Source organism: Parasteatoda tepidariorum, chromosome 8 (genome assembly GCF_043381705.1).
Source record: "Parasteatoda tepidariorum isolate YZ-2023 chromosome 8, CAS_Ptep_4.0, whole genome shotgun sequence".
NCBI lineage: Eukaryota > Metazoa > Arthropoda > Arachnida > Araneae > Theridiidae > Parasteatoda > Parasteatoda tepidariorum.
Window position 1 is genome coordinate 2,616,418 of NC_092211.1, and position 25,108 is coordinate 2,641,525.

Sequence of the window (25,108 nt, forward strand, 5' to 3'; positions counted from 1 at the left end):
ATATTAACACATAATTAAATATATATATATAAATAAATAAAATTTATAATTGCAATACTAAAGCTTTATGGCAACATTTCCAATTTTTAAACTGGCAAAAGTGGATAGTCCATTAGAACAGTGTATTGCAGAATGATTCAGTGGCGAATGGGTGAATTGAATAAAGAAACCATATTTAATGACAAACAAATTTAATAATAGTAAAACAATATGATGGTACAAATTAGGGCCTTCCAATAAGCCATCCAGTTCAATCCATTGCCTGCCACATAAGTGATTGCAGAACTATTGTCAGTGATTACAATGCCCTCTTATGGTGAGGCAGAAATTCGTAAGAGAGTGCTTAGTTATTCAAGGCAAGACAAAATTTAATATTTTACATCTGAATGTTTACAACTGTACAATAATTTTAAAAATAAATAAGTGAAATATTGAAGAAAATAAAAATGTAACTAACCTCTACATGGTTGAAATAATCAGATGAAGCAATAAATATCTCTTCAGCCATCTTTCGAACACTTAAATTGTTTTCGAAGGCGGTGAATGGTGTATTTCTGATTGTTGAAGTATCATAAATGATATATCGGTTTAAAGATCCAGTCAGCAGCCTAGAATCATCTTTGGAAAATGAAACAGAGACAACCTCATCGCAGTGGCCAAGCAAAAAGTCAACAATTTTCTGGTAACGGAGATCTATTATTATAACTTCAGCAGATGATGTGCCACAAGCCAACAAGATGCTATTGGCACATACGCAGCAGCTAGCAATCAAATCATTCCTCTTCCAACCGTCATTAATTTCAACTCTCTCTGATGAAGAAAGATTCCATTTTGATAAGGTATTGTCATGTGCAGATATAAGAAATTCTTGGCCAACGAAACAAAACTGTTGTACGAAGATGCCATCATGAAATAACATTTTGGTTAAGTGGCCAGTCTCAAAATTATAAAGATGAACAGTATCTCCAACAGTTGCGGCAAATACAGAATCATCAGGGCTAAATGCAACAAACTTGCAACTAGAAGCAGCGGAAATTTTATGCTTATAATGCAGGATGAATCTAGCTTCACTAGATAATAACTCCCAAACCTAGAAAGAAGATATTAAGGTAAACAATTAAGTCCCTCAAAGAAATTAAGAAAAAATTTGAAGATACATGACTTACAAATATCAATCCACCTTCATCACTTGAGATTATGTGAGTATCACTGTTTGAGAAGGCACAGCAAAGGACTCTAGAATCATGCGACAAAAATGTGTACACAGATTTATCAACAGGAGATTCTATACCGTTTTCCTGACTAGGGCTTGATTTTAAAGACAATCTTTTCTTGCTCTGGAAGCCTAAGAAAATACATAAAAAGATATAAATTAAATTAATCGAAGAGAACAGTTATAACATCAATAAATATAGTTTGAATTAAGAAGAAACAGATATTTCATCACCATTAAAGTTGCAAGAAAGGCAGCATGGCTGACTTTATTCAAAAAAGACCAGCCAGTCTTTTTAACTGAAATCTTATTAGAAACATTTAACACTTAGGTACAGTGTACCAAAAAAAAAAAAGGAACACCCTGAATAACTTTTAATCTAATGATCGGATCTTTATGTTCCAGGACTCAATCTTCATTGTTCAAGGAGTTGACTTCCAATATGTTAATTAATTGGTGCAGATGATATTTTACGTTACAGAATCAGACATAAAAACTGAAATTCTCTGAATAAGCATTCCTTTTTTCTTTTTTTTGTTGTTGACGGATTCGAATTTCTGATCACCAAAATATAAGGTATAGCCGCAATCTGAGAAATATGGCAGTGTTTTGATCATAGAAAAAAAATGGGTGAGAATTTCTCACCCTTTCTCAAACACAGGGTGAGATTTTAAAAAGTTAAGTGAGATTTACGGTAAACGCGTGGTTGCAGACAAATGTGTTCTGAAAGGGGTTCCGTGGTTGTGTTCTGCTGTTCGAAAAGGTTCTGAACAATACTGGTATATAGGGAAGCTAGATAATGGGGCAAATGTTGAAAATAATGAAAGATCCAGCAAGAAAAGTGAAACGGATTTTATTCTAAATGGCGTAATTTGTAGCTTTTTCCAAAATACGAGAAATTCGCGAATTTTGAAATCGATTTATAGAATGCGCGAATTTCTCGCGGTAATCAATTTTTAATGCGAGAAAAGAAAAAAATATGCGAGATTCTCGCGTTCTCGCGCTGTAGTGAAAACACTGTATGGTACCCATAATTTGGTCAGGAGAGCAGTCCAAGGGTTGGACTCCATAAGTTTATTTTACTTTTGGCGTATTTCTCTATGTCTCGAGAACTTTTTAAGCAAATTAAAAAAAATTTGCACACAATTTTAAAATTCCTTCACCCAAACAAAATTCCACATAACAAGTAAATATGTATTACTTTTTCTAATTTTATTTAATAAAATTCTGAATTGTAAGGTATACGATTTTTTACATCATTTTAAAGAAAGTAATTTTACGTTACAAAATACAAAATTTGACGGGAATCGGTTTAATAGTTGCTCAGCAATTGAATTTTTGAAGTATAGTACTTTTTATAACGCAATTGTTTTAGTATTATTACTTTTAATAACTAAACAAATTAACAGATTGGATGATAAATTGCAATTTTACACATTTTTATTTATAATATTTAATAAGTATAATAATAGATTATGGTTTTCTAAAAAAGTAGTGAAGTAGTAACTACATTTCAAAAATAGCTTGTAATTACTACATTTAAAGAAAAATTAGTTGTAGCAGTAGTTAACTATATTTGTAATAAAGTTGCAGTTGTTAAAACTACAAAAATAATTCCAACTACTGCACTTAAGTGAATTTGAGTACTTTGAATTCCTACAACATAAATTTACAGCTACTATTATAAATTCACAGCATCTGTAACAACTTTGTAAAAACAACTGTTTACTTTTAAAGTATTTTCAAAACAAAACTAATTTAACAAAATATATCAATTGATTAAAGCAAAAGGATAAAATCACATTATGACTTTATTTGGACTCATAAATTTACTCTTTAAAAAAAGAAAAATACTCATAAAAAAAGTTTGAAAAAAGGAATGAAATGCTATGCTCATTTTCATAAACAAGCATTCCAAACTTTGTCCATTTTTGTAAATATGCATTCTGAGCTTTGTCTATATTTAAAAACTCACCAATGATATACATAATTAATGTGTGTTATAATTAATATATATTAAAACAACACATTAATTATAACATATATCCACAATATATGTTATAATTAATGTGTGCCTTCACTAGCTCATTTCTTTGAGGTTCATCATTAACCCTGCTGCATTTTGCAGCATTGCTCTAAATGCATAGTATTATGTATTTTAAGTACAAATCAGAGTGGTAATAATTGAGCATTGACTATTAATGTTACTTATTTTAAGCACAGAAATTCAATTTATAAAAAGAAAAATAATAGAAACATTTCGAAACTATCAAAATTTTAAAGATATTTTTCAACATAATAACTTTCTTATTATTTAACATTAGTACAGCTTTCATTGGACTCTATTTACTTTTCACAATTCAGAAATTTAAATAATTCAGAAATTTAAATGAAAATTTATTTACCTGCAATAGGATTGATTGCAAAGACTTTAACAGTCTTATCATCAGACGCAGTAACTATTTTCAGGTTTTTGTGATCAAAAGCACAATAGTTTACAGTACTTGAATGGCCACATAGCTCTTGCACAACCTCAGAGGTCTCAGTAGATATTATCTAAAAAAAATTAAATTAAGAAACAGAATTTAAAATTTGATTTTCTTTTTTTTTTTTTGAAGTATGAGACTGACCACTGTTTGAAAAATATAGACCAATTAAATCAATTCATAAAAAACAAATTAAAACTAATGAGAGTTAAGTGTCAAAAGTTGAATTAATACATTAATAATAATACAGTCTCCATTTGAAAGCATTAAATACTTGATATCAACAGTCACCACAATGATTATTTCCAGATATGGAAATGTGACTGTTGAAAATGTCAAGTTTGCTCAGTTGAAATGTTCCTATAATTGAAATATTTAAGAGGATACGATACCGCCAGAGAAACTTTCCATGGCAGATAATGTTTCATTTCCATTGATAATTCGAAATTTTAAGTAGAGAAAAATTGAGTTCAGATAAACCTATTGTAAATCATGAAGTTTCATATGATTAATTTTTTTTTCTTCAGAATATGAAAATGTAAACATCTAATTTCTGTTTAAAAATATTGTTACTTCACATTTGGAAATGAAATTTTGATTAATGTTTTGAACTGTTCATAATTTGCAATGAGCTGAGAATTTATCGGGGGAGTAATGTGAAAAGTATTTCTGATAGATGGTGCTGTGTGCTATGCGACTGATACGTAAAAAAAATTGATACAGTTCCGATTCAACCACTGTATCATTATACTAAGTGGATGCATCGATTGTAATAACTCGACACATCAACTTAGAATAAAAGTTCCATACTATGGATCAAACGAATACGAACAAAATAAATATTTAGACCTCAAGATTATCTTAATTAAATTGTAAAATAAGTGCCCCACTGCTTAATCATAAGTAATTCTGCCATAATTAGTTTGCATTTTGCAAAAAAAAAAAAAAAAAAAAAAAAAAACTTTTCCAGCAAGTGAAACTTGGTTTACTCTAGATTTACCTTAAATCATTTTTAGATAACCTTAAATTACACATAAGGGTAAAAGAGAAATTGTTTCGAAGGGGATCGCTCGCAATATAGCATCTTCTTAAGTATAAGGCTTGCTTGAATTAATAAAACTCTTTTTATCTTTAAGTAACATGTTGCTCTGTTTCATTATAACCAAATTTTTTAATTGAAAATAGATCGAAAAAAGTACTAATTTGAAAACATTATTTAATCATTCAAAAACTGCAAATACATATTGTTTAAATTCATTATGTTCATTTTCTTAGCCTGAACAGTGCTTAGTTTACAAGTAGTACAAAATAAATAAAAATTATAAAATACAAAACTGTGTAATGAATAAATTACTAAATACACCATAACAAATTTTTCAATTACAATTAAAGTAAACAGTAATTACAATAAAAGTAAACTATTAATTAGAATAAAAAGTAGTATTACTTACCAGAGCCTTGTCTCCAACAACAGCCAGGAGGGAAGCATTGGAATTGTAAGTTGTGTGCGACAATTTCTCTACTTGCATGCGACGGAAATTAAATAAATTCATTTTACTCTCTTCTTTATTACTGAAAACAAATTTTGAAAAAAGAAAATACTAATTTGAGAAATAACATCTTAGAGACAAATAATACAACAGACAAATAATATAGGATTAATATAATAATTAGACAAATAATACAGGACATTTTTTTAATATTTATTTTCATCATCAGCAGAGACATTCAAACACCAAAGAATTTCTTCTAAGCTCAGATTTATTTCCAAAATTTTACATCTTAAAACTGTCTAAATATTATCAAAAGTGATAATGAGCAGAAGCAAAGCCTTTAGTACTTAAATAAAATATTTATATTCAATATAAGCCTTTAGTACTTAAATAAAATATTTAGATTCAATATGAACACATATTAAATTATCTTTATTTTAGAAGAAATACAATGTACACATAACAACAAAATAATACAAAAGTATGTCCACTTACAACCAATCATAATAAGGCTTGCCTTTTTTCTGCGCTATTATTTTAGCTTTTTGATAAACAGCAGAATTATTTGGTTCAAAAAGAGCTAACTGGACAATGTCACTTTCTACAGAACATATTTCATTAGCATAGCGATGTAAAAATGATTTAAACATCTCAATGTCATCTTTCTGAAAAATAAGAATCAATTAAATTGTACATCAATGATATTTTAAAGAAATTCATTAGTATAAATAAGCTTATAATATATATATATATAATATAATATATGATGCTTATAATAATAATAATATATAAGGATTGCTTGATAAAATATTAACTTTTCAGAACTTTTATAAAAGGAAACTTTGTAATTTAAGTGGTTGCCCACTAAAAAAATTACACAATTTAAAAGTCTATACAACAATTAAAGAATCATTAAAGTTTATGAATTATGAAGTTATTTATTTTCTAATGGTCAATTAGAAATTGCGTAACCAAATTAAAAAAAATCCTTCAAAGAAATATTGCAAATCTAAAACAATACAAACATTTATTATTTTTGGACTATTTTAACAGAAATTTAGAATTAAATAAACAAAAACCATATATAGGCATATATTGCACAGTGCTCCCCCTAAAAATATATGTCCCATTTGCCAATTCCCATGCACATTTAATATTACTTTACTAAATAGTATTGAAACATTTTGATTTGGGAAGAAATGGGCAAAGCAAACAGCAGAACTTATTGAAAAGTATGTCATAGATGAAAGATTTTTCCAGTAATTAGCCTAAAACAAAAACTCTTATGGTCGAAACAAAAAAAAAAGCCTTTCTTTTCTTTGCACCTGAAGCAATTACTTGGAGTAAAAAAAGCAAAAAATATAAAATAGACTGTATTTAAAAGAAAATTTTGAAACAAATAAATAAAAAAGCAAAAAATAGAAATTTTATTGCAGAAAAAGTTTCAAGTTAAAGAGAACAAAAATTAAAAATATAGGTCATGAAAATAAATCTATATGGAAAACTTTTGATCTAATGATAGGATCTTTAAAGGGGTGGCTTCAAATATGCTATTAAATTAATGCAGATAAAGCATGCATATGATATTTAGAGTTACGAATTCACACCCAAAATTATATTTTAAATTAGATTTCTCTGGTATCTAATTTGAAATATATTTTTGGATCTGGCTTTTTAATTTCTCTCTACTGATTTTGTTAAAAGTTTGTATTTTGCCATTTTAAATTATACTCTTTAATATTATGTAAAAATTTGTATACCTTACAATTAATTTTCTTATTTTTTTTTTAACTGTTATTAAATAAATAAAAACCTATAATAAAATTTTTATTGCATGTAATTAATTTTGGCTAGATGAATTTTTAAATTGCATGTAAAAATGTTTCAATTTACTTAAAAAGTTTTCGAAATATGGTGAAATAAATAAAAAATAAAATTAACTTTTGAGGGGTCCAAACTTTCGACTGCTTACTTAAACAAGCTATTCGGTTCATATTTTCCAGATTGCGGCTAAATAAGATATTTTGAAGATCTAAAATCCAAATTTGTTGAAAAATAAAAGGTATGTTTATTCACAGAAAGTACATTTTTGTGTCTGATTTCGTAACACAAAATATTCTCTGCAGTAATTAATTAGCATATTTGGGGCCGCTCCCTTAATTTATTAAGTCCTAGTAGTCAATCACTTCATAATAGTATCACCCCTAGGCAAAATAGGCACATAATATCTAAGATTTATATATCAGATCATCTAAATAAAGTATATGAAATGTTTCTAGCTATATCTATAGCAGGTTTTACAAAAAAATACCAGTTCTAAGAAATTTCATTTTATAAATAAAACATAATAAATTTTCTCTCAGCTCCACTACTTTTACTCCCCAGAAAGAAAAAAAAATGCCAGTTCTTGAAAGTTAGCACAAATAAGAACTCATTTAAAAATACTCTGCATTAGTATGTTTTTAATTAGAAAGCAAGTTGGTCTTAGCATTTTGAAATATGAATAATCATAGCTTGTAAATTTTAGATAAAAGGACAGAAATTATATTAATACCTAACTTTTTTTAAATTCCAACATATTTTACATTGTTATAAACTTTTCAAATAAATAAATAAAATGCAAACTCACGTTTGGAAAGAATTCTCCATAATTTTGAAAATCCAGAAATAAATAATCAGGATCCAATCTACGAATTTTCTGTTCCAGAAAATTCAAGTCAAAATAAACTTTTTCCAGCAAATCACACCTCTCAGCCTTATATAAATGATAACTAATAGTGTAAGGTATGTAGTCTTTATCATCTAACAATGAAAAATCAATTGTATCATCAATTACCCATTTTTTCATTACTTTGTTTACAAATATCTGGTGTCGTTCTATTATCTGCAAATGAAAAATTATTACTCAGTACAATACAGATGAATGGAAAAAATTAGTTTACATATTATTTTAACTTTGGATTTAACAATAAAAACTTACCTCATTGATTAATATTATAACTCTACTTTTATGTTAGTTTAATTACTATACTTTAAACATAACAATAATCTTTAAGAGCCATTTTCCCTTATTTTCTAAAAAGGTTAGTAACTTTTTTCTTAATAATTTTTGCTCTTAACAAGCTTCTGATGCTTTTATATTATTTGATAACATGATACCCAAATAAAAGAAAGAAAAAAAAAGGTAAGATATATTTGTTTTATTAGATTGTGAGCAAAGATACTTGATCATTTTTGGCCCAAGGCAAGATTTTTTCTTAAAACTTTAAAGAAATAAAAATTATTTGGTTACTAATTTCGAATCAATAATTGGCTAATACTATAAGTTTGTTTTAAGATTATTCAAAATTTTACTTTAATTTTGTAAAAACTGACAAAAACAAATGAATGAAAAAAAAAATTTTTTTTTGAAATAAATGTTTCTAAAATCTAAAACAATACTAAAAATAATATTGACTGCAGAATTGTCTGGGTATAGTTTTGTGAGGAAAAAAAAATCTAGAGAAATTCTAATAGAAAGACTGCAATCTCTCTCACATACTAACGGCTAAACAAACTTTATATTTTACTTTTTCTGAAGGGAAAGAGGATATATAAATAGCTCACAACAATCCATTTGTAGAAAACAGGGTGGTCACTCAAATTAGGTTTAAAATTCCCCTGATTATTTCAGGAAAAATTTTTTAAATTTCTATGTCATGTTTTTCCCCCCTCACAAAGTATAGAATGGGTATTTAACCCCCAAGAAAAGTGTCATTATTCTAAAGTATTTTATTTAAAATGTAATTTTTTTAGTATACAACCATGAAAAAGTTAAATTAGTTGGACAACTAAGTCAGAATTTGCTTTTTCTCTTTCAAAATTTTAATTAAAAAAATTAAGATGGATGTGGAGAAAATAATATGTTTAGCTCGTAAAATATATTGTTTTTATTGAATGTAAAATATTTCAACGGGTTACTTCAATACTGCAATGTGTTTAAGTAGTTTTTGCATGCCATTAATATCGTTGCATCAATATCTTATCTTTCTGTTTTGAAATTTAACAATTTTTACATTCAAATATAGAGCCACTTCACTGTATTTTATGCAAACAGTGCTCTTTGCGAAATTTATTGATCATATTTTCTTTAAACCAATATCTAAAGTCAAATGATTAAATAATGTTATTTGTTTTGAAGTAGCACTATTATTAACAGAGATATTAAGTATTTAAAAAAGAATGTTACAAAAGCAAAACTGTCAAATTTTTTGTTATGCATTCCATTAAAAAAATAGATAAAATTTTTCAAATTTCATTTTTTTTTTTTTTTCCAATTTGAAATTAAAATATTTTTATATTTTTATCTATCCACATGCTTTCTTCTAGTTTAGATTTGTTATTTGTTTTTTCAACTAGAAACCTGTACCTAGAAAAAGTGGGTATAAAGGATTGTAAAATTAAGAAAATTGAGAAAAAATAGGTCAGTTTTACTTTAAAATTCTCTGATTTTTCCAGGTTTCATCCAGAATAAAAATATTTAAAAAAAAACACATAATTTCAGGTATTCTCAAGATTTTTCAGATGGGTGACCACCCTGAAAAATTCGCAAAGATGATTAAAAGCATATCTAAGTATTTTTCTCATCTTCAATTTGTTTCTTCTGATCGCTGAATTTGGTAAGGAGGAGAAAAGCGTCTGAATGAGAAAGCTAGTATAGTAGGCAAAACACATTTTACTTCATAACGAAACTAATTTGCAATATGACTATATAATAACATAGATACTATTACAATTCAACAAAACAGATCAATTGTTCATAATAACAGGGGTGATTGTGAGCCCAAGTCAAAATTCCGGAAAATTCCTTGCTTAAAGAAAAAAAAAAAAAAAAAAAAAAAAAAAAAAAAAAAAAAAACAATTTAAATTGAAAAACTAGAAAAATATTTAAGCAAGTTTTTTTTCCTTTTTCTCAATGTTTCTTGGTTTACTTAAAAAATATTTAAAATTTTACCCATACCTATACCATTTACATATACCTGAAGAAGTAATTAAAATTTACAAACATGTCTTTCTTTCTTGAGTTCATGATTATAATAACTATTTACTGATAAAAAATGAAAATTAATCATGGATATAAGCTTATAAAGTATCTCTCTGGCTCTCCCTTACAAACAAATAAAATAAACTGTGTTTTTAAGTTCCACCTTTGAAAATTTGATTTCCGGAAACTTCTGTGATCAATGATTTTTTGAAACGTCTGGATCTTCGATCTCCGGAAACTTCCGGATCACTGTTAGCGAAAATTCTGGAAATCCGGATTTTTTCTGGAGCACAATCAGCCCTGTAATAACCTTTACAAATTTGATTGTAAATTTTGATGGGCTTGTATTCTAAATAGTTTTACTTCAAATTTGAAATCTATTGCAAATTTGAAAAAAAATCATAATTATTTTTTTGTGCCTCATTAATACTTTTTTTTAAATATGTTATTTGATATTTTTTTTCTGCAATTGTTACATTTATTATACAATCTTTTATAATCACTAACAAAACTTTGTTAAAAAAAAAAAAAAAAACTTACTCTTATTTTCTTACATTTATAAAGGTTAAATTTCCCATGAACAAATAAAAAAAGAACCAGGATTTTCAAAGCTCGAGCATTTAAAATTTTTTGCGATTCGGAATTTGTTAATTCTTTTGGATTCAGGAGAGTCGAACTTTTGCTATAATAGCAATGGCTTAAAAACGAAAATGCCAGTTGCAAAGTATTACAGTGTTTCCACTACAGCGCGAGAATCTCACTTATTTTTTTCTTTTCTCGCATTAAAAAATTATTAATGCGAGAAGATCGCGCACTATATTAATCAATTTCAAAATGAGCGAATTTTGGAAAAAAATTCGTCTTCTGCTATTTTGAATAAAATCCGTTTCACTTTTCTTCCTTGATCTTTCATTATTTTCAATATGGATCCCTGCTATCTAGCTTCCCTATTTACCAGTATAGTTCAGAACCGGCGCGAACAGCAGAATAATCCCCCCCCCCCGAATGACGGAACACCTTTCAGAACACATTTTTCTGCAAACACGTGTTCACGGAAGGTAAGATTTCTTCATGTAAGACGTTTACATTTTTTTCAATGCTACAAATTTACTAAGTGATTCCGAATTGTTCAGCATCTGTTGCAAGGTCATTTAGCACTCAAAATCGAATTAAGACAAAATATCGTATACAAATGCCTGATAAACATTTGACCATTCTAATGAGAAAAGGTGATGAAAAAGTAGATATAGAACGTTTTCCATATGACGATGCAGCAAAAATATTCAATGCTTTAAAAATTAGAAGATGTTAAAAATGTATTATAATTAAAGAAATATTTTTTTTCCAAGTCTATTCGCGTTTTTTTAATTTTTAGAAATCTCACTTAACTTTTTGAGATCTCACCCTGTTTTTGAGAAAGGGTGAGAAATTCTCTCTCATTTTTTTTCTGTAATGAAAACACTGAATTATATATATATATTTAAAAAAATAAGAAAATAGACTTACAAAAGAATTTATTAAAACTTTCACACTAGACACTTACTTCCTCTTCCGTGCACATGTCTTTTAAGGCCTCGAGACAAATGCTTTGGATTTTGTAGGAATCACCATTTTTTCCCTTTTCAGTCTGAACGAGAGACATAGAATATAGTTCGTTCATAAAACCTTCGATCTCAAATGGACTCATACAGCCTTCCCAAAGAAGAGTAAGAACCTTAAATAAATTGAATTTACTTTACTGTTAGGCATAAAATAAAGTTTAAAATTAATTTTAAAATACAGTCAAAACTCACTATAAGGAACTTGCGATATAGCAAACTTTTTAGTGTTCCCTTCAGAGCTTATATCTAACTAATGGTATTTTATACACTTATAGTGAACAGCTGAAAAATTGGTAGTTCTCTTAAACTGGACCACAGATTTGCATTACTTTCTCAGAGCTACTTTTATTTTTTTTAACAGCAGGAGTTGCGATTGCAAATGATGGAATTTCTTCACATTAAGACATCAGGTCAAATCTAATTATTGCATGATCTTCACTCATGCTTGCGAACTTATAAACACTGACATCAGTAAAACTTTTTATGAATAATTTAACAAAGCATAATAAAATAAATTGAAAAGTAACACTACATTACAAATAAATTATAAATACATAACGTGATTGCTATATTATTAAAATAAGAAGAAAATGATCCTAAATTTGCTTAGTAAAATTTTAGCTACGTTTAGTTATGTACAAAATTATCAAAAAGCATCTCAATCATTTCAATTTTAGTGACACAATATTTTACTAACAATATTTAGCAAACAACGAAGACCAACCAAGCTTACCGAACTATAAAATTATTGACTTATTACTACTTCTGAACTGCACTTAAAATTGAATTGTAGTCAATCAAAAATCACTAACTTTTTTCATAGAATGTAAAAATTAACTATTTTTTTAAAATATTTAATTCATATTTAACCAGTTAAAAATCTATAAAAAAAATTATGAACTATCATAATCACTATTTCCAACAATATATTTGTCATGTGCTAAAAAGTAATTTCGTAAAGAATTTGGATATATTCATCTATAGTGGACTTATTGATGAATCTGCAGGCTGTTCCTTATATTGGAGTTCCACTTTACTTCTTTTAGAAAATTATTCAAAAAAAAGTTAAATAAGATTAAATAAAAATTAATTTTCTTTGAAGTAAGACATGAAATAAAGTTTAAAACTTATAATAAGATAATGCATGTATAATGCGAAAGAAGTTTAAGCTACAAAAATAATAAACAACAAATAACCTTTAATTTTGCTCATAAAAAATTAAAACAGTAAAAAAACTCAATTCAACAAAAATTTATTTATGTAAAATTTTATAAAATGAAAGATTTTTATCTTTATTACTACTAAAAAATATTTATTTGATACTTTAAAAAAAGATAAGTTACATTTTTTAAGAAATTTAAATTGTCATCAAGTTAACTAAGTACTTCAACTAAGAACATGTCAGATATTCAGATATAGCTAATTTAGTCTAAAATCTTTAGTTTAGAATATATATAAATATATATATATATATATATATATATATATGTATATANATATATATGCATACAAAAAAGTTATGATAATATACTTCTGTACTTCATTTAAAATAATAAATAAACAAACAAATAAAAAAAACTTAAACTTTAATAAAAAAAACTAGTTCTGGCAAGATTTTTGACTTTTTGGTATAATCATATAAAATTTATAGATGAAGTTTAGATCAGAAAGATTTTGACAGAACAGTAAAAATCTTGCTTTTTACTGTCAAAATCCTTCCTATACAAAACTGTGCAATCATGACTAGATTCTGTAGAAATGTTATTTCAGTAAAACTAAAAAAATTTAAAAACTGATAATAACACTAAAATACAGTATTAAATTATTACTTAAACAATTATGTAATGTGATTTCGGGCATCTAAAAGAAATTTAAATAAAAACAATTAAGTTATAAATAGTTAGTGATAGAAGTGGTGATAAAAAAGGTACAGTAAAATCATCCAATATTAACTAACAATAAATAGCTAAGACAGTGGTAAATAAACTATAACAGGTAAAGAGAAAAAATATATATATTCTTGTATAATAAATGTAAGTTTAAAGTAAAGATAATAAATAAAAAACAAATTTGTCTTCTTAATATTTTAAAACTATTATGAGCTTTTAAGTAAAAAAGTCATGTAGTCAATAAGTAATATGTCTATAGTTTTACGTATTTTAAAGTTTATTAAAATTATCTTAAAATGCAAGAAATAGTGGCATGTCAATTGATGCTGAGCTAAAATAAAATACCAGTAACAAAAAGAATAATGCAAATTAGATTGCATTTTGAGTTTTAAGTACTATTTTAACTATTTTCAAATTTATAGGTTTTGGCGCACTTAAACACTTCTCCTACATCCAATCAAAAACTAATTTTAACCTTCTAAAACTTAATGGGCAATTTTTATTGAATGCAAAAAACAAAATTAATACAAATGAGAACTTGATTGGGGTGTGAAAATTTTTGACCACAGGTGAAAATTTTTCACCAATCAGGTTCTCTTTTGCGAGCGAAAAATTTGCATGCAAATTTTTCGCATACAGTGAGAAATTTTTACTACTTACTGAATGAGGAACAGGGAAATCTCTGTAAAATATTGCAAAATCTAAGAAATATTTTTTTAGATCTGGAAGAGATTTTTCAAGCTCATTTATGCAAAAAGTAATCATATTTTTATTTTTATCCCACTTGTCTCTAGAGGTAGACCTCTGACGAAAAGCGTTGTTGACACTCTCAGCGAGTTTCTTATTCAGCTCCATAAAACTCTCCTTCACTTTAAAATCTTGCATCATACTTCCAATCAGATTAGCAATCATTGGTGATCCTAAAAGGTTAAAATTTCTGTTACTTTAAATAAAATTTTGCGATCTTTTCAGTGTGGTTACAAACAAAAAAATTGCTAAATTTTGACTGATTATTTTTAAACTGATTTTGCCAAGTTTTCCAGATTTTTTTAAAGCAATAACCTAAATTTGAAGTGGAACATTAGTAGTCGCAAACCCAAAAATTGGGTCGGCTGTTCAATGCGGTTATAAAATTATTTAAAAAAAAGTTATAGCATAAATATCAGGCATGCCCTATTTTTATGAATTCGTGCATAGACTAGCATAAGTGTTAAAAATAGAACTTAAAATATTTTGAAATATTAATTATCAACAAAATGAAATTTAAGGTCAAACTTATAAACTTTAGAAAGTTAAACAAATAAATAAACAAATTGAGATTGAAAAGTGTTATATTTGACATAGTAGAAAATATTATTTCACTTTCGTCCATCATTTAACTACTTTTTACTGATATACAATAGACCTTTATCTATTGCCCCAGTATTTTTAGTTTTCCTGTCCATATTACCTCATTTTAAGGGTTCCACCAAAAATGCTATTCTTAGAATATTACCCGATAAAATTATTTTTTAAAACTAACATATTCTCATGTCTATCATTCTGAAATTCTACAAATATTTTTTAAAAAAATTGAATTGAGAACAGGGTGCGTAGCCAAATTATTCAACAAAAAATAAGCACCTTTTAAGCATTTTTCAAGCACTCAAAAATATTTTTAAGAACTTTAAAAAAATATATAATTAGGCAGGGTTGGCAAGTTTTTGACAATTGATGGTTTTATCCGGATTTAACCATCATGTCAAAAAAAAAAAACTTTAGTTTTGCAGGCATAGTTTTTGACAATTGTCAAAAATCATGTAATTTTGAATCATAAAACGAATGGCGTTTTCATACGCTAAGGACCGACGGTACGCCGAAATAGATTGGGGTTGAATGAATTATGAAAACGTTGAATAGAACAATGTGAACTGAGTCCTTTTGCATAATTCGAAACGAAAATCAACATAGTAAAGGAAAAATCTCATTTTAAAAAAGGGAAAATTAAGCACTTTTTAAAAACATCCAATGAAAAAAAGCACTTTTTAAAAACGCTACGCACCCTGTAGAAGAAAAAAAACAGATATCTTATCATGTTTGATATCATTAAAATTTAAAAATTTGTGATGCTATCAGCCCAAGAGATGATTGAAGCTAAGCAGTGATACCGATGCAGGTTTCGAAGAAAAGCCTTTGAAACAATGAGGAACTTTACTTCCTGTATTCAGACAAATTTAATACAGAAAAAGGGAATGTTCAAATGAAAACCAGCTTTAATTTAATTTTACTAATAAAGACAAAGTAAGAAAAACTCTAAATGGTCTTTATTTTAAAAATGATATGCAAATACTTTGTCTTTTATTTTTTTAAAACATTTGGGCATTAAAAATCCCGTCATCAATTAATATAGTAATTGAATTCATTGCGACTACAAACTAACACAGGGTCAAATGTTAACTTAAAACAAAATAATAAATGCTTGGGGAGCAAATAATTAAAACCTTGTTGAAAAAAATAATAAAAATAAATAAAATAAATCAGAATAGAAATTTCCAGCAAAAAAAAAAAAAAACAGTTATTATTAATAACTTTGAAGAAACTAAATTCGATAAATACTAACCATTACATTTTTCACAAATATCATCAACTACATCAGGCAGCTCTTCAAGTTTGCATTTGACATGAAGAGAAAATAATTCTTTGATTTCAGTTTTTTCCAAGTCATCCTGACAATTTATGTAAGTAACATATGAAGAAACATCATCTACTACATTTTTATGTCTTGTAGTTACTAAAATAGGACAGCCCACGTCTAATGCCCTAATAATCCTGGAACACCTAACATCATCTAGAATTAGAAGAATTCTGGGGAGTTTTGATATTTTCCTTCTTAAATCTTCTAATAAACTTTCATGAGCCAGATGTTCGTTTCCATAAGAATCATTTTGTTTAATATGAGGATAAGCATCTAAAAACTTGTACATTTTCTTAACTTTAAGTTTAACTTCTTCTTCACTATCAAGATAACCAACTTGAATCCAAAAAATACCATCAGGAAACTCATTTTCTAACAACTTTAAGTTTCTTAGAGCGTCAGCTGCTAAAACGGTTTTTCCAGATCCGACAGGGCCAAACATTACAATCCAATGACGATTTTCATTTAGCTTCGCTTTTATAACTGCTTGCTTTAATTCTGTACGAACTCTGACAACTTTCGTTTCACGTAAAAGGTGATAATTAACTTGAAACGGCACACCTCCGTTTGCTAACGTCTCATTTAGAACATTAGTTAGCTGGTTAAAATGCACTTCTAATCTTTCTGCCAGCCATGGGTATGTTTCACATCCATCTTCATCTTTTTTCAGAACTTTTATAAATTCGTGCATGGCATCAGGTGTTTTTTCAACTAAAATTTTAAAAAGTTTTTCAACTTGTGCAGTTGTTTCACCCTGGAATATAATGTAAAATATTGAATTAATTCAAAGCATAAAATGCTATTTTTAAGAAAAGATACAATTCAGATGCAAATCACATGACATTATTTCAAAAAGTGATAAGAGAACAACCCATTTAACACATTAAGATATAGATTTACTGGTGAAAGCTTATGAAAAGAAATTTTCTTAAGTGTTCGTTGCAGCACAACAATTTGGGTCATTTTTTAGGAAAATGAAGACTATTTTTGGCAGATGATTTTGAGAAAATGTACTTCTCAGAATATTTAACAACTTGTAACTAGTTGGAGAATTATAAATGGTTAAACATGTAATAAAATATATCAAGCAAACCATTCTGCAATCCAGAAAAATACAGCTACAATGTTGAAATTTGATGTGCTGAAAGAGCTATTTTTATTGATAAATTCAACATTCATACTTCTTTTTAAAATTATAATTTGCGCAAAAACTTATAAAATTTTATTTTTTGCAATTTTAGAAAAAATTTTCTCCCTCTTTGCTTGAATCATTTATTCTTTGTGGCAAGAGAAAGAAGAAAATTTAATTACCTTACAGGATTTTTACTCCATAAAAACACTTCTTTGATGAACTTAAAATTTAAAAAATGAACTAATAAAAATCAAGATTTAACAAATCAAAGATTTTGCAACTGGAACACATTTCAAAACAAGAGACAATAAAATTAAATAACCAAATGCACATATCATCCCTTTGTTGACAGTCTTTGCCCAGAGGGACAATTGTTCATTATTTCATATCAATCCAAATATGATTTAAGTGAACTTGGATCAGGATTAATTTGGAGCGTTGCTTTTGATAAGAATTACTATATACAGTGAAACCTCTCAAGTGCGATCACTCTCCATTCCACGGTAAAATGATCGTTGATAGAGATTGGTCACTCTTAGGAGTTATCTTCATCACCTCTAAAATGTTATCGAAGGTTATAAGTTTTTTTGCAAGTAATTTTAATTTTACCCAATGCCATTTTCTTGGTGCAAAAATGAGACTTGTTTGCATCATGAAAACCAGATTGATGAATAAAATTTAGAATTAATAAAAATGACCTTCACTGATATAATTATGTGTAAAAACAACATTAGAATAGAACTATTATTAGATAAAATATTATTAGATAGAACTATTTGAAATAAATAAACAATCATGTTTTTTTGTTTAAGTTCTATCATAAAAATTAGTTAGCTTTAAAAAATGAGAAGAGGTTTGTTTGAGATGATTAGTTTTCTCTAAAATAACTTTTTTTCTAATTTAACTTTCAACTCTAAAACTAAATCATTGATAGCATAGTTTTTAGTGCACTCTGACTGCAAAATGAGGTGGTTGATCTCCTTTAGGGATTATTAAAAACAGCTCTCTAAATAAGAGCCACTTACAAATATTTTGAATACATTTGAATCTACTTTTTTGTTAATATTTTTAATTTTAATATTTTATTTTCGTGTTTCCTCATTTAGTGCAGAGGCTTCCCCAGTCAAAGTTTTGATGGTCTTTCCTAAAGGTTTTCTTTAACATAAAGTTTAAGGAAAAAATTCAAAAAGTGGTTGCAAATAGAGGAGGCCATTCTTAGAGGTTTCACTGTGTATTGCATCACCAAAGTGCTTGCTTCTAAAAACAAAGTATCAAAAAATGAAAATTAAATATTTAAGAAAAAAATAGTAAAAACTACATCACTCGAGAATTGAACTTTCTTCCAGCTTTTAAAAATCGGTCTAACAACATTTCTGAAATTTATTTGTACTTACAAAATTAGCTAAAAAAATATACTAATCAACTCTTTTCAATAACAGACTTAATATGCTGAGTGTATTGGAAAATTAGGCTGATTAGAAAGGTGTTAAACTAGATCAGGGGTGGGAAAACTACGGCCCGCCAGAAGGTTTTATCCGGCCCGCTGACAGAATTGAACTTGCCAATCCGTGGCGAATATAAACAATATACATAATCTATCCATTTTCTTGTCTACTTTGTTTAGAGCTATTTTTGTTCTTTCTTTTTTAACAAAGTACTGATGACCTTTTTACTTTCTCTATTTTTGTTCTGAAAAACATAAATTGATGGAAATAGTTAGCACAGACAGTTTCAATTGGTAAAATGTTGGAAGCAGAAGTTCTTTATAGAATAGCCGTAGATTGGCTCCAACGAGCATTTGTCTTTCTCGAGGAGCAGACACATGGAATGTGATATAGGCGAATTGTACTTCACATGTTGCAGACTGCGAATTTTAAGCTCCAACAAACGAATTTTTCTGCCGACGCGAGTTCTAACATCACTTACTGCATATGGAAAGATTGCACACGAACAACGTCATTGTAAATAATGGTGAAATTATTAAATGCATAAAATGGCTCTTGCTCTTTTGAGTAATTGGTAGTTTTTCCTTACCCAAAAATGGCAACTAAAAGATGTAAAGTTGATGCCATGCGTTCATTTTATTTTAGAAGGTTTTACTCGGCCCACCAAACTTTTTTTTTTTTGCGATTTTTAGCCCTCGACCTAAAAACATTTGCCCATCCCTGAACTAGATAAATAAGAATAGTGTAGGAGAAAGACTAAGAAAGATGTTTAACTTGAATCTATCTTCAAAAAGTAGCTGTAATATCAGAATTTATCATTTTGCCTAATATTTGTGTTAATTTAGAGACGGCGCTGCCATCACATTGCTTTTGGGAGTTACCTCCTTCCTAAAAGGAGTCATTAATATATTTTTACCAGCAACGAGTGAGGTTGTCCGGCTTAAGATAATTTGTCTGTTTTGTTTTCCTAATTTTCAATAAATGTTGTTAAGTATAATTTTGGAGTTTATTCAATAAATCCATACTCACGAACTACAGTATTTCTCCGACATGATTACTAAATACTGACTAAATTTTATATACATAAATGTGGTGTGATTCTGACATTGTTTTAAACAAGATAAGTTAGTTTCGTTGCCAATTAACAATTGTATATTTATAAGTAGAAAAAACCATAACGAGTCATAGGTAACAATAGAATAAATGCTGTTTTTTAACAAGAAACAAAAATGATTAAGACACAATTATGAGGGTTGGGTAGTGAAGAGATTCTCACCACTAGAATAAAATCATAATAAAACAGAGCTTGTGATAGTAGTGAAAATTAAATTTTTGTTGCAGCACATGTATTAAAAAAAAAAAAATTTATAAGCTTAAAGGAAATATAAGTGTTGGAAATGCAACGCCAAAAATAGAACTTTCCTAATGCATGTGCGTTAGGAGTTGTTGTCTTCACACACTTAAAAAAGGCAGCATGTCAGTTGTCTTCTAGTGGCTTATCTTTTTTCTGTAATTTACTTGTGTTAATAAATATATATCTATGTTTTTCCAGATCGTTTATTTTGTTAAGAAATCTTTCACAGACCCCGGCGTCAAAAGTACCAAAGAAAGGGGTAAGTACCCTTTACATATCATTTCAAACTATTGCTTACATCGAAAGCAAAAAATAAGTTTTCTCATTAATTAAGGATGTCATTATACTTACAGCATTCATTATTTCTTTTGTCTCTTCACGAGTTATTACTCTTTTTATCAAAAGCGATGACAAAATATATTTTGGTCTAAGGTCATTCAGAAATGCCTGCTTATCTGCAGCTGAAAAGTCCTGCATGATTATTAAGGTCACTTACTATCTGAAATAAGAAAATAAGTACATAAGTCAAGAATATACAATAATGAATATACATATTACTAAACAAATTAAACAGTTTTGAATTCATAATTATTATATTAAAACTATAGATACATAAAAAAAAGCAAATTTATTTATTGAATTTGATTTATTCATCTGATTGTTATTTTACATATAAAGTATTGCAATACAAAGCTCAAGACAAAAAATTTTCTTCCTAAAGAAATTTTTTTGTACAAATATTTTTTTACATAAATTCTGTTTTACTTTATAATTGTTGTTGAACAGCCGACCCAATTTTGAGTTTGTTGCCAATGTTCAACTCATTCGCCTTGTAATTTTGAACCTTATCCGGAAAACAAAGGAACTCCTGTATCAAGTATTGAGAGAAATTTGCCTTCGTTCAGGACTTCTTGATGGAACTAAGCTGCCTTTGAGTTACATAGAGAGGAAAATTATACACAAATTATGAAATGAAGTATTCAATGGGTATAAAAAATTATTTGGTAAGTTTAGTCTTCAATACGGCTGAATATTGCAACTAAGGCAAAATCAATACTTAGTCAATTTACTAAAACAGATAATATATTAAATTGATTAAATAAAACACCTTTCTTAATTATAATAATGTATATACATATTACAGCAGGAAATTTCGTAAACCTTGCTTAAATATGCAGCGAAATAGGAACATTTTTATAAAAGAAACTACTTTTTCCCTTAGCGTTTTCTTACTGTAACTGCAGAAATATTGAACAAAATTAGACCAACTTTTGTTGCAATTTTTAATTAATAACCAAAATGTCATTCATTTTTGTTCAAATTATGAAAAATTGTGCAAGATGTGAGGATTTAAAGCAATACTTTCATACTTAGTATAAGTGGAAAACATTAAAAAAAATCATTTTTCATAATTTTGAATTAAAATCAGCAATAAATTACAAATGAAAACAAGTGTTTTCGAAACCCATATGCCAAGAAATATAAAAACAAGCTTGTAACTTGTATGAATTACCCTTACATGTAATTATAGCATAATTTTTATATGTAATTACGGCATATAATGTCACATACTTTGCTTCAATATTCGTCGAAATATGAAATTTTTTACAAGAAAAAACTTTCTTTTTTCTAATATTTTCTTATTTTGACTGTAGAAATATTGAATAAAATAAGAAAAAATTTTAGAGTAATTTTTAAATAATAACCCAAAACGTTTTATTTCCCTATGCCTTAATATTATCTTGTACCAGGGTTGGCCGGTAAAAAGCGGCAAAAACTGGCAGAAACTAAAAAAACGTCTATATTAGTTCCAGTAATTGCTTAATGACATTTTGTTTAAGTAAACTGAAAAATAAATTAAGTAAAGAGAATCTTATGGCTGTTTATAAAAAAGAAGTGACATACAGGTTTAAACAGGCAGTTACTGATTATCATTTATATGCTGCATCCAAAGTATTTGGGATTGAAATTATCATGTGCTCACGAAGAAAGTGCAAGAATTCTACTCGCCAATATTAACCCAGATTTTGTACCTTATGTCATAGCTTTGCGAAACGAATCGGCCCCATTTCCTGAAATTTATTTTTCCAGTCAAGTTTTGACAACTACCCCGGCTGCTACATGGTGATCCAGTTTTAAAAAACATGCCATAGATGAAAGTTTCACAAATCTTGCTTGTTCCTCGATGGCAATGCCTGCTAGTTCTGCTGGACTTGAGAGAATCTTCTCAAATTTCTCGTTCGTGCATAGCAAATTGAGAAATTGTTTAGGTTTAGAAACTGCATCAAAACTTGTCTTTTGTTATAGATTACTGCAGAGTGCAAACAATGTAATATTTGATTCTGAATGGTGATAATTTTGTAAATAAATTGTATTTTGTTTAACATTTAATTGTTTTTTCTATGAATTATCCATTGTATGTCAATCTCAGTACTTACTTTTATACCATTTTCTGAATTTCTGCCACAAATGCGGCAGAAAAGGGTTTCTGCCATGCCAGTTTTAACCGGTTTCTACCAGTGGTTTTAACTACCGCGGCAGAAACTTGCCAACCTTGTCTTGTACGAACAATCATTGCAGGGTATTATAATTTATAATAAAATTTTATTTTATATTGTACAAAATGAAATTTGTGAAAAACCTCTAGTGTTTAACAGCAATTTTTTAAAGAGTTAGTAAAGTAAAAAATTACAAAAACCTTTAACATTTTCTAAATATTTAAATTGAACTTTTTTCATAAGTTACCAAATACAATTTAGAATGAAACAATGAATTTTTTTTAAAAATGTTTTCTGTGTTTGTGCAGATTACTTTAAATGTCCTTACTTGCACAATTTTAGTACACAGTAATTTAGTGCACAGTAATTACTTGCACAATTTTAGCATATTTTTTTCAAACTTTAAAATGATATATTTATTATTAATTAAAAATTACCCTTATTAAGCTAAGTTTATGAGGTTTTTTCAGTTACTGCATATAAAAACCAAAGTATTGATACAAGTTGCAAGCTTGTGACTATTTTTTTCAGTATAGAGCTCAAAAACACACTTTTCCGTTCGTAATTTATTGCAAATTCTGCAAACTCCTAAAATTTCTAAACTTTATTGATACGTATGAGAAATTGAATGATCTTAATACCTCTAAAGTTATAAAATTATTCTTTTTAAGTATTTCTAGAAAAATATGAAGATATACCCAAAACTGAAATAATCTCTTCTATTATTGTAGAGTAGTGCATATAAAGCAGGGTTGGAGTTTTTGCCGGCAAAAAGGGTTTTTTGCCAGGACCGTGGCAAAAACCTGGTAAAAACCGGCAAAAACCAAATTATCTAAATTGCTGATTAAATATCATTACAAAATACTCGAAACAAATTTAAATCAATCATAAGGAATAATAATTTTGATACATTACATGAAAAAATTATTTTTAACATATTAATAATTAATATAAAAGCAATAATTTATAAACCATTGAAAGGTTTTNTATGCTTTAAATTATAGTTATATTAATTTAAAATAAGTCCATTTCACTGGAAAAAAGAGAATAATCGCGAATTTTCCACTCAATAATGTTTTAAACTACTAAAATGATATATTATTACATTATAATTAATTATGGAATAATAATTTTGTTAATTTTTTTGTAATTATTTATATTTAGAGTATATATTGCAATTTTAGGAATAATTTTGTATCAAAAATGTGTTTTTGTCCTCACATCTTGGAAAATATAGATTTTTGCCAATTTGTTAGACAAAAACCTGTTTTTACCAGGACGGTTTTTACCGGTATTTACCATGGTTTTTTCCACCTGCGGCAAAATCTTGCCAACCCTGATATAAAGTCAAACAACTCATTCATTTTTACAATCTTATATATAATAATCAATAAGCAAATAAGTTTTCTTACGAAAAAGGGATATTTATTGTTACGTCTTCATTTTGTCATACCCAAGAAAATTGAAATAAAATCTTTTTGAAAGTATAACAGATCTAAGTATAAAACTTTCGTCAGGATCTTAAATTCAACCGATTCAAGTAGCATTTTTTAAATCAAGTTTGGAAATTACATGGCACTCAAAAACAAGAGCGATTAGTGATATGAATAACTGATTCAAAATATGACACACTCGGAAATCGTACAAATCTACTCACCACAGCGCAAGGTAGAGCAGAAAGATGGGGAGAGGGGGCCTAAATAAACAAACAAAATCTACTTGATGCAATGCATTGCCATAAATATTTACATAATATATACATGTGTAATGTAGTTTATGGTTGAGGCTTGATGGATAGCTGGAGGGGGATTTGATTGAGGGATTTGAGTTTGGTCCGAGGATTACAGTCACACGAAAAACTACCTGAGCATTACGACACCTTCAAAATAAAACCTTTTACGCAAACCGAAGCACTGCAAATTGCGTTTTTTCATCCTTGGACTCCGATGGTTGCGAGTTCGAATCCTGCTCAGGGCATAGATGTTTCTTTCTCTCTCTGTGTTCTATGTTCTTTCTCCTTTGTGTGAATGTGACCCGTCCCGCAGTGGACTGATCGTTAAGACACGGTTCCCAGCAGATCACCGAAGTCAAGCATCACTGGCTGCGATCAGTGTGCGGGTGGGTGACCACTTGGATCAGTCTGCGTAGGGACCGAGGGTGTGAGGTATTGGTCCTCGTTAAACTGTTCTACCGTAAAGTGCTCGACTTCGCGTGCAGGTCACCGGGCAACTGAAGCGGGGGTGCCATCCCATCTGCAGAGGATCAAAATTGTGATGGCATGTCTTCGGATCATCCTCAGG

General features: G+C 28.1%; 1 protein-coding gene across 4 annotated transcripts in view; it reads right to left on the bottom strand.

The window, feature by feature from the left end:
- Positions 1-24,713, bottom strand: part of LOC107449760 (apoptotic protease-activating factor 1) — a 40,715-nt gene extending 16,002 nt beyond the window's left edge. For 2 of the 4 annotated variants that reach the window (XM_043055867.2, XM_043055864.2), the window contains exons 1-11: positions 24,221-24,489; positions 20,662-20,809; positions 16,305-17,133; positions 14,366-14,625; positions 11,759-11,929; positions 7,822-8,076; positions 5,688-5,857; positions 5,151-5,271; positions 3,619-3,769; positions 1,167-1,345; positions 458-1,090 (exon numbers count right to left, since the gene is read on the bottom strand). In XM_043055867.2, coding sequence (XP_042911801.1) covers positions 458-1,090; positions 1,167-1,345; positions 3,619-3,769; positions 5,151-5,271; positions 5,688-5,857; positions 7,822-8,076; positions 11,759-11,929; positions 14,366-14,625; positions 16,305-17,133; positions 20,662-20,787 — 2,895 coding nt within the window. In that variant the 5' untranslated portion in view covers positions 20,788-20,809; positions 24,221-24,489. Of the gene's footprint in view, positions 1-457; positions 1,091-1,166; positions 1,346-3,618; positions 3,770-5,150; positions 5,272-5,687; positions 5,858-7,821; positions 8,077-11,758; positions 11,930-14,365; positions 14,626-16,304; positions 17,134-20,661; positions 20,810-24,220 lie in introns of all 4 variants that reach the window. The other 2 variants (XM_043055865.2, XM_043055866.2) reach the window with 2 other exon arrangements.
- Positions 24,714-25,108: the final 395 nt, after the last annotated feature.